This window comes from Macadamia integrifolia, chromosome 10, assembly GCF_013358625.1.
Source record: "Macadamia integrifolia cultivar HAES 741 chromosome 10, SCU_Mint_v3, whole genome shotgun sequence".
Lineage (NCBI taxonomy): Eukaryota > Viridiplantae > Streptophyta > Magnoliopsida > Proteales > Proteaceae > Macadamia > Macadamia integrifolia.
The window spans coordinates 28,311,125-28,321,786 of NC_056566.1; the positions used below are offsets into that span (position 1 = coordinate 28,311,125).

Sequence of the window (10,662 nt, forward strand, 5' to 3'; positions counted from 1 at the left end):
GGGGTCAGTATGGGGCCCACAGGACTAGTTAGGCCGAAGGTCTGGATACCCGTCAATAGCCAAAAAAAAAAAAAGTAGATGCTTCTGCTTTGTAGTACTTTAATAAAAAATATGAAAGTTTGATTTTCTTTTCCACAAAGGGGGTAGGGGGTGGGAGATCTTAAATTTGTTCCCTGATGTTTATCTAAGATGTCTACAGTGTGTTCAATAGTTGTAGGAAAGTCCAGAAAAAATGAAGATATACTCTCACCTTTAGTATTAGTTTAAATGGGTTTAGGACCAAAACTGGTGCAGAATCAAACCAACAGAAAAAGAGGTGGTCCAGATCTCAGTCATGAAGGAATGTTGTTCTCCCCCAACCTTCGCTGTTGCCCAAGTGGTTCTGTTGTTCATGCACATCCAAGCTAAACAAGGTCCATCTTGGACCAAATTACTTTGTTTTGGTGAATCTCAATTTTGATCAGGCAGTGCGCCGTCGCAGCGATCCTTTGCATAGACTGATTGCTATCATCCATTATCACGGATGGTAAATTGGCCCCACCCAAACATGGGTGCTTAGCAGATTCCAATCCAAGACACAAAGTGGTCCTTCAATGAGGCTTCTATCTTCATTGGATCACTTCTAATTTCTGTGGTTAAATTATAAGTAATAAGTATCCTTCATCATGAGTACAGCTGACTACTAAGATTAAATTACTTTTGAATATTGTTGTTGAATTCTCCACTTAGTATGCATGGAATAAAGCAAGCTAACAATAACTTTATAGCACTCCATCAGAAAAACAAGAAAGTTGGACCTGCTTAAAAGGAACTATTATGACCTCCATTTTTTCTTCTCATTTTTTAACTTTTATTCTTGAGCACTAATTAGTTTAAAGTATTACTGTTGATATGCATCAATCAAATTATGCTTAGTATCCATCATATGCCAAATGTCAAAATCCCCCCCCCCTCCCCCACTACCCTTTCCCAATTTTTAACCCACCCTCCACAGAGAGAATATGCTTGCTACAAATGCCAGAGCAGAATCCTTACTGTGAGATTGCCACTTGGCTAGTTTCAGTGATTTCAAGAGTTCAGAGGCAGCCACCAATATTACAATAGAAGGGTTTGTTTGGAATTCTATCATTGGATGCAGAAAGGTGGGTTAGCAGATAATAGTTAAAATTAAACCAAAGAAGAAAGGAGAAGAAGGAAATGAGAATAAAGGAAAGCAAAAGCATCTTTGGGAAGCTCATAACAGCTTGAGCTTTTAGTTTGGCTTTTACTTTTCTGCCACCTCCCACTCTGCTTTACTCTTTATTTTTCATTTTCATTCTTATTCCACTTGCTTTCCTCCACATTGGCTTTGGTGCCCAAAGAAGAAAGGGATGCCCATAAAACAGAGGCCCAAAGTGCAAGCTTTCTTACAACAAAGGGCATTGTGAGTACAACAAAGTATGGTGCCCCTGAAATCCAAAAGATAAGCTAAACTATATGTATTCCATCCATCATAAACCCAAAAGACCTGTTCTGTTTTCTTACTCTTTAGCACTTATATTTAAATCGGAAATCTGGGGACCAACTCATTTGTTTTCTTTATACTTTATAAAATGAGTCTGGATCCCTTGAAGATTTTAAACAACACCTCATATATGCCTCTTTCCCTCCCTCTGTTTCCAGCCCCTCTCTGTGTCTCTGGTGTTCAGAGATAAGATCTCTATCAAAACATTCTTTTTTCCTGTATAAACAAACCAAAGCCTGCCATGTGAGGAACAAAACTAGAATGATGGAAGGGCCAAAGCCTTAACTATTCCTTTCTTTAGCTTTTCCTTTCCTACCTGGGATACCTTTGCTTTGGAATTGAGCTTCAAGTTTCTAGTGAGGGGCTGCTTCCTTGCAGCTTCTCGCAGCAGAGAACCAAGGAGAAAAGGGGACTATGAAGCAGGTGGTGGAAGCACATGATCTTATGCCCAAAGACGGTGAAGGATCCTCCAGTCCAGTTGTAGAAGTTGACTGAGAGAACCAAAGAATCAAAACCTGTACCATCCATAAAAAACTCAACCCTGTCTGGAACCAAAAACTCGTCTTTAACTTGGATGACCCCAACAGCCCCCATCATCACAACATTGAGGTCTGCGTCTACAACAAGAGGAAATCATTCCATGGTCGCAACTTCCTTGGAAAGGTATGGATTCATGGCTCAAACATAGTTAGAAAAGGAAAGGAAATTTTGCAATGCTTCCAATTAGAAAGGAAGTGGTTTTTCTCATCCATAAAAAGTGATATTGGCCTGAAAATTTATATTTCACCTGAATCTGAACTCAAAATTCCCCTACCATATGATAAAACTTCACCACCACCACCTCCTGTTTCTGATAATCCTACAACCGTTCTTACTACCACAGATAATTCGGCTGCCTCTGGTACTGTGGCCACTACTAGTAGCAGTAACCCTGCAACTCCTACTTCCAAAGTTGCTGTTGTTAATACTTCTAAGGCTACTTCTGCAGTGACTGAAGATTCTACTACCACAGTTGCTGAAATCAACAGCTCTGCCCCAGCTGGAGTTACTGAAACCACTGGCACTGCAGCTACTGCTGCTAAAGAGCCAGAGGAGGTAAAGGAGTCCATAGAGGTTAAAGTTGAGACAACTATACATACACAAGCAGCAAGCTTCCCAGCAGCCCGGAATATTGATTGAGAGCCTGCCTGTAGGTGTACCGGTAACCATGCAGCAGGTCAACCCACAAGCTAATCCTATCAACCAAGAAGATTACAAATTAAAGGACACCAGCCCTCGACTAGGAGAGCGATGGCCAAGTGGAGGAGTACGTGGTGGTGGAGGTTGGATGAGTGGAGAAAAATTCACCAGCACATATGACCTTGTAGAACAGATGTTCTATCTGTATGTTCGAGTGGTCAAAGCCAAGGATCTACCCCCGAGCGCCATCACTGGAAGCTGTGACCCATATGCAGAGGTGAAACTTGGTAACTACAAAGGGAAAACAAGGCACTTTGAGAAGAAGAGCAACCCCGAGTGGCACCAGGTATTTGCATTCTCTAAAGACCGAATTCAGTCATCAGTGCTGGAGGTGTTTGTCAAGGACAAAGAGATGGTGGCAAGAGATGACTATCTTGGCAAGGTGGTCTTTGACATGAATGAGGTGCCAACTAGGGTGCCACCAGATAGTCCCTTGGCGCCTCAGTGGTACAGATTGGAGGAAAGGCATGGAGAGGGCAAGGTCAAAGGTGAGATAATGCTAGCAGTTTGGAAGGGAACACAAGCTGATGAAGCCTTCCCAGAGGCCTGGCATGCAGATGCTGCCTCTGTTCATGGAGAAGGTATTTACAACATCCGATCAAAGGTTTATGTCTCACCTAAACTATGGTACCTAAGGGTGAATGTGATAGAAGCTCAAGACGTACAACCAACCGATAAAACCCGTCTCCCCGAGGTTTATGTCAAGGCTCAGGTAGGCAACCAGGTTCTCAAAACCAAGATATGCCCTACACGTACCACCAATCCCATGTGGAATGAAGATCTAGTTTTTGTAGCAGCTGAACCCTTTGAAGAACAGTTGGTGCTTACAGTTGCTGATCGTGTGCACCCCTCCAAAGATGACTCGCTAGGGACGATAAGTCTACCACTCAACATATTTGAGAAGCGCCTGGATCACCGGCCTGTTTATTCTCGTTGGTTCAACCTGAAGAAATTTGGGTTTGGGATATTGGAAGGAGACAAGAGGAATGAGCTCAAATTTTCAAGTAGTATTCACCTAAGAGTTTGCCTTGAGGGTGGTTACCATGTGCTTGATGAATCAACTATGTACATAAGTGACCAACGCCCCACTGCAAGGCAGCTTTGGAAGCAACCGGTTGGCATATTGGAGGTAGGCATCTTAAGCGCACAAAACCTCCCCCAAATGAAGACACATGATGGAAGGGGCAGCACAGATGCTTACTGTGTAGCAAAATATGGACAGAAGTGGGTAAGAACCAGAACAATAATTGACAGCTTTAGTCCCAAATGGAATGAGCAATATACATGGGAAGTGTATGATCCCTGCACAGTAATCACACTCGGGATTTTCGACAACTGCCACCTTGGTGGCAATGAGAAACCATCTGGTGGAGGCTCTGCAAAAGATCCAAGGATTGGGAAGGTAAGAATTCGACTATCAACTCTTGAAGCAGATCGGATTTACACTCACTCTTACCCCCTCCTAGCTCTACAAACATCTGGGGTAAAGAAGATGGGGGAGCTCCAGTTAGCAGTTCGTTTCACTTGCCTATCACTAGCTAACATGATATACCTGTATGGTCATCCTCTATTGCCAAAAATGCATTACCTGCATCCTTTCACAGTGAACCAGGTAGACAGTCTTAGACACCAGGCAATGAACATTGTAGCGGTGAGGCTTGGACGGGCTGAGCCACCACTCAGGAAAGAGGTTGTTGAGTACATGTTGGATGTGGATTCTCATATGTGGAGTATGAGAAGAAGCAAAGCAAACTTCTTTAGAATCATGTCACTGCTGTCAGGTTTTATCTCTGTCAGTAGATGGTTAGATGATGTTTGCCACTGGAAGAACCCAATAACAACAGTACTGGTTCATGTTCTGTTCTTGATACTAATCTGTTACCCAGAACTGATACTTCCAACAATCTTCCTCTATATGTTCCTCATTGGGATATGGAACTACAGGTTCCGCCCAAGGCACCCACCACACATGGATACTAGACTTTCATGGGCAGAAGCGGTTCACCCAGATGAGCTAGATGAGGAATTTGACACCTTCCCAACATCTAAGCCCCAAGACACAATCCGGCTGAGGTATGATCGGCTAAGGAGTGTAGCCGGAAGGATACAGACAGTAGTTGGAGACATGGCAACACAGGGGGAAAGATTTCAGTCCCTGCTCAGCTGGAGAGACCCTAGGGCAACCAGCCTCTTCATAGTCTTTTGTCTGTTGGCTGCTGTGGCGCTTTACATTACACCATTCAGAGTAGTGGCTCTTGTCACAGGCCTAGTCATGCTCCGCCACCCTAGATTCCGGAGCAAATTGCCCTCTGTACCTAGTAATTTCTTCAAGAGATTGCCGGCTCGGGTAGACAGCATGCTCTGAGGAGGAAAAAAACAAGTCCATATCAAATTACTGATCCCATTTCCATTATTTATGTTTGATGGCTCTGTTGGAATCCTTTCTAGTTTCACTGTCACAAACTGTTCTTTTTCATTTAGTCAATGGTTTTACATTTCCTCATGGTGTCCTGTGAAGATCTGTGTACATTACTTCAAGGTAGCAGCCTTCGCCTTAATTTTGAAGCTTCCTAACGTAATAATCTGCTTCATTAATTGTGTTAATGGGTATTTTGACACCCCTCCTCCCTCTTCCACTTTGTCCAATTTATCACAGGAAAAGACAGTCAAAATAATCAAGCTTGTAAACGAATTCCAAACCATCACTATGAAAAGGATGTCAGCTAATAAGAAAAGAGAAGCAGGGAAAGCAAGGAAGCTTTCCAAACCACCACCTATAACAACGCTTTCAAAGAACCAAACTTTCGTTCACGTGTGCATTTATATTTTGCTTTTTTGCCCCCTTTCGAAACACCCTTTTAACATTCTCGGGGTAAGGCTGCATAGTTCTGACTCCCCCGGACCTCGCACATGCGGGAGCCTCATTCACTGAGTACACCCTTCTCTCTTTTTCCTTTTTCTGGGATGGGCAAGTGTTATGGTGTGTCATCAGATGCAAGAATTTAAAGATATCCCCAGAAGAAACCCAAACAATGCGTGCCAATTTTTGGAAGGAATGGGGTTTTTGGGGCCTACAAATCTGTTTTAAGATAAATCTCTTTTACCCAGATAATTTCCTACGAAAATCATTGTGCATCAATTTTAACCAGAAGAGTATATGCAAACAAAGTAAAGGGTAAGGGAAAATAAATCCACCATATCCACCTGAAGCTCCCTACAAAGACGATCAGAATCATCCCCAGACGGGCCCAGAGTGATAACACACCAAACAATTTAGCAGATGAAAGGGAAAAACATCAATAAGAACAAATAAAATCCAAAAATAAACCCTGAAAACATAATGGTTTGCTGAAGAACCAAAAACAGGAGGACAGAGATTGAGAACCTGAGAATGGCAGTCTTAGATTTGCGCCTTGTTGACCATGAGCTTCTTAATGTCTTCAGCTGTAGTAGCAGTTGGGAGCTTCTCGGCGGGTTCACAAGTGCATGGTGCATACCTAGTAACGGCCCAGATACCTTTTTCTCCATGTTTTTGTTTGGGTAATCAAGTAGCTAGCTCACCCAAGTGTTCACGTAATCACTGTTCATTTTTTGATAGACAGTGAGAGACCACAACTTCTGTTTCTTCGTTAACAATAAGATCAGCTTTGTTTTGCCAATTTTATACCCCCTCTGACTGAGTCCAGAATACATTGTTAACAAATTTGGTCTTTTCTCTCTCTTCTCCATGTGTTAGTTTTTCCTGCTAATCAGTGTTTTAAAATGCATCTGTATCCAATATATTTTCTAACTGCTTCACTAGTGTAAACTCTTTGGAAATTGACAAAGATTAATCTTCCCATTCCCAAAAAAAAGGGGGGGGGTGTTTGATTGGGGAGGATGCAATTAGCAAGCTAGGTTGAAGAACAGTTACAGGAACCTCCAATGAATCTTAAAAACATTCCAAGAAGAAGATGTCTTCCTTCACACCATCGCAGAAGGTGACATTGGAACATTTTCCGGCATGCCATAGAACAGAGGATTTCAAGGCTTGCGCAGAAGTAGCAGGACAAATAACACCCCCAAGTGTACAAGTGGTCCAACACTTCCTGACCAGCACAAATGATCAACTAAGCAGGCCAGCAGCCCTAGTGCAGCCCTAGTGGCATTCATAAGGCAAAAAAATAGCAATAAATTGAGAGTTAGCACAGAAATTCTTGATCAGCAAACATGTGACTGAACAATTTATACAAACAAGTGTAGCATTGTCTCCTGATCAGCAAAGTAAAACCTACCTAATTATTAATGGAAGTGCAAATGCGAGCATGCAATCACTCTGGACCTCTTCATTCCTTTTATAAAAAATAATGTCATTATTATATACAATTATTAGCTCCTTCTCAATGCAGAACTACCGATATGTGGCCTCAATAACTTAATTGTGATTTTAGGACCTGAAAAAAATTACAAATAGTACAAAAACATCCAAAAGAGAAATGAGGAAAAAAGATCAAGAAAACTAAACCTAAATTTCTCCTACAAAATTCCAGTCAGTGTCAGTAACCAATTTTTAATGGAATGAGCTAAATATGCCATGCAGTCAGGACACAGTACTCAGCCAGATGCTCCAGCAGCAGTAGCACCCTTGTCATATTCTCCTCGCTCCTCCTTGGCAAACTCTTCAATTAGCATACGCTGTCTTTGAGTCAAATTCCTGCAAGCATGATCATATGAAATCATATGAAATGAAGCTTCATTTTGTCTAAAGATGTGAAGCAAACAGAACAGACAACGAATATGTAATTACTGAAGAGAATCTGAGAACAAGAGGACTCACGTTGGAATTTTGACATTGAAGTGCACATATTGATCTCCAAATGATGCAGAAATCCTGCTTTTAATTCCTGCAAAAAGCTAGCAGTCAGGACTTGTTGAATATTGAGCAGAAATCTTGTCAACTACAACACAGATGAGAAAGCATGTAATATTTTAATGTTCAGATTTTGACCGAAAAATTATAGCAGTTGAATTCATAACCAGCAACCTGAAACCAACAAGGAGTTCCATCCTGTCGGTTTCGGTTCCGTCGGGTCTGTCATTTCAGCTAGGCCTCCAATTTGACATTACTGCCAAGTGCCAAGCAACCTTGATGGGAGAAGTCCAAGTCATGGCCCCTTTTACGTCTTCTCTCCAAAGGCCTTAAGGCTGGCACTGATTGAGAAACTACATGCAAGTTTTTAAGCCTCGGGTTTGGATTGAGCAGATCTGAAAATATTGCGATCATTGCCTAATATCAGTCACTATTGGGTTGGCAGTGTCCGATCCTGCCTGCAATAGTGAGACTTAAAACCTTGATTATGTCCTGCTCCCAAATGACAAACTGTATCAGGAAAAGATCTTTGAATCCTCAATTTTGGTGCTAGTTCAAACAACTTTATTCTTCTTTTTTGGACACAAACCCCGAAAGATAGTAAAGACAGATCAGTACGTAACCCCCTACCCTACCCAACAGACCCGCACTTACAAGTGCATGTGAACAAGAAAAAATTTCCTAAAAAGAGCAACATATATTTGAGTAAACCTCACCTTTTCCCTTCAGAACAACTGCCTGTCCGGGTTGGGTGCCTGGACGGACCTGCAAACCACAATACAAGTTACTCACTTCACCTGGGAACCCCAGAGCCTCATTTGCTAGGATAAAAATGAGTATCCAAGAAGTGAGTATTTTTATTACATTATTTGACTAAAGAAAGAAACTTGCACGTCCTGCTATTCATGCCAACAAAGTATAAACCTTGTTACAGACAAACAGTAGGATAGTATTTCAAACAAACCTTAAGAACAACATCTCCTGTAAGAGTTGGGACTTGGATGGTTCCTCCAAGAATGGCCTGCATAAGAGCAGACAAAAAGTGTCACACCAACAGGCACCCATTTCTATTACAACCATAAGTGGCGGAGGAGAGGATAAACTGTGAAACAGGAAACTAGGCCCAATCATAAATAAATAAATAACTGCCAAAGTTCGAGCCTAATCCATTTTCCAAGAACCATGCAATGGCGGAAAAAAAAAATTGCGTATACATAGTATTAACATTTTTCATTTAGTATGTGAACCATTCAAGCAACAATGCATTTATAATGAATATTATATGGTTAATGTATAAAATATTCAACAACAACAACAACAACATCCAAAACCTTATCCCAACATAATGGGGTTGGCTACATGGAGATTCCAAGCAAGGACGAGAGCAAAGATCCATGCAAAAAGGTTGACGGGTTATGACTAATTATAATAAGTGCCGGCTGTCAACTTGACACACCACTACAAATCAGCCACAAGCATATAACGACAGTCTATAATAAGGTACCGGCTGTCTACCTGACGTACGATATAGATCGGTCAAGCCAAAACGTCCTACATGAATTACGTCCATAATGCGGGACCGGCGGGCCCCAAGAAAACCAACCCGTTTGGATGTGGGCCCACTTAAAAAACTTAAGCACTAAAGACTAAAATTAGGGGGCAAAACAATAAATATGTTGATGTTTACAATCGAGTGGCAATCCTGTAAATAGATTGAATCATAAGGGTGGCAGACTTGTAATTTGTTAGAACTTCAAGACATAACCACTGGTTTACAAAGCACTAGTAAAAAGGGTAAACTAGGAATCAGATTTAAAAGTAGGACAATGAAGAATATGGGAGAAAGAGAAGGGTATTAATGAGATATTACAAAAGATAAAGCAAGCCCCACTTTATGAGTTTGTCTTCAACCTCACAACAGCCATAGAAGGTCACGTTTTGAACACCAAGAAGAACTTGAACAGCAGCCCTTGGAATAAGCCTCAAAGAGCCACAAACTTCAGATTTGTGGTCGCCTAGGCATCCAGAGTCGACCCATACCAGTATAGCTCAAGAAATCAAGCAGGGTTTGGATTACAAGCTTCTGAGTTTAGGAGAAACGGTAGTTGCAGGTTCATCTCTTGAAGGTATTATTCCACATCACAGGAAGGGTTTTGGTCGCCTAGAAAAGGGCTTCCTTCATTCATAACCTCAGCCCAAACAGACAGAGAGAGGGGCAGATCGAACCTCTTGATTAAGGCAGTAGCTATCGCCCAGAAACAGAGAAAGAGAGTAGGAAAAAGAAAACAAAGAAGAAGAACAACAGAGAAAAGATGAAGAAAAGAGGGGATTGATGCAGATTAATTACCAAAATATGTTTGTTTTATTAGGAATAAGCCTAGGGTCGGGTTCCATACATGTTGGGCCGTTGATCCCATGTGGTTTAAGTGTAATAGACCACTTTTATGGGTCTAAAAGGGGGGCTCTAAGATTGAGTACGGGATTACTAGTTAGTTTCCATTTTCATTAGTTTCCTTTTTAGTTGGGCTTGATTTGAGTTATATTTGTTTCCTTAAGAGTCAAGTTATTAATTGAGTCAAGTCATTAGTAGTTAGTTTCCTTTTTCAACTAGTTTCTAATTTCAGTTTTTAGTAACTATTGTATTAGGAGAATATTTGGTTTCCATTTTGAGGAACCTTCTATTTTGTAATTCCCTCCCCCATTAACATTATAAATAAAGAAGAGGAGGCCCCTAAAAGCCTAGAATGATTTTGATAAAAAAAATAATGGTTGTTGCTATTATCTTCTTCATGAAGAGTTTTCTTGTGTTTGATCAAGGCTGAAGGAATTGGTGTTTGATCCAATTGACTCCTTGCGGCGTGAAGTCCAGGAGGGTTCTACAAGTATCTTCTTGTTGCTCTTTTAGTTATTCTCAAGCTTGTTTCATAGATCTGCTACTGTTCATAAGACAGGTATGTTATTTTTTGAATCTGCCCAGAAAATCTCTTTTTTCTGCACAATCGGTTCCTGGAACCTGTAGCAGTTTTAGTTCTCTGTTGGGGCTACAGTTTTGATCGAGGCTTTTCTAGCA

The 10,662-nt window shown here is 41.3% G+C and overlaps 2 protein-coding genes across 3 annotated transcripts in view; one reads left to right on the plus strand and one right to left on the minus strand.

Annotated features, from left to right (window-relative positions):
- Positions 1 to 1,476: 1,476 nt before the first annotated feature.
- On the plus strand, positions 1,477 to 5,242 carry LOC122090804 (FT-interacting protein 1-like). Of its 2 annotated transcripts, none has more exons than XM_042660527.1 (2): positions 1,477 to 2,167; positions 2,388 to 5,242. In XM_042660527.1, exon 2 carries the CDS (start codon positions 2,712 to 2,714, stop codon positions 5,106 to 5,108), a length of 2,397 nt encoding a protein of 798 aa, XP_042516461.1. In that variant the 5' UTR covers positions 1,477 to 2,167; positions 2,388 to 2,711; the 3' UTR covers positions 5,109 to 5,242. The 2 variants fall into 2 exon arrangements, with proteins under 2 accessions (XP_042516461.1, XP_042516462.1); XM_042660528.1 differs by having other exon boundaries at positions 2,493 to 5,242.
- Positions 5,243 to 7,040: 1,798 nt separating this feature from the next.
- The window catches only part of LOC122091657 (chaperone protein dnaJ GFA2, mitochondrial-like), a 19,988-nt gene continuing 16,366 nt past the window's right edge, over positions 7,041 to 10,662 (minus strand). Inside the window, exons 15-18 of the mRNA XM_042661700.1 lie at positions 8,557 to 8,613; positions 8,309 to 8,357; positions 7,560 to 7,626; positions 7,041 to 7,436 (exon numbers count right to left, since the gene is read on the minus strand). Coding sequence (XP_042517634.1) covers positions 7,337 to 7,436; positions 7,560 to 7,626; positions 8,309 to 8,357; positions 8,557 to 8,613 — 273 coding nt within the window. The 3' untranslated portion in view covers positions 7,041 to 7,336. The remainder of the gene's footprint in view (positions 7,437 to 7,559; positions 7,627 to 8,308; positions 8,358 to 8,556; positions 8,614 to 10,662) is intronic.

Coding starts and splice junctions, on each gene's coding strand:
- LOC122090804 (XM_042660527.1), top strand. CDS start 2,712: ATGCAGCAGGTCAACCCACAAGCTAATCCTATCAACCAAGAAGATTAC.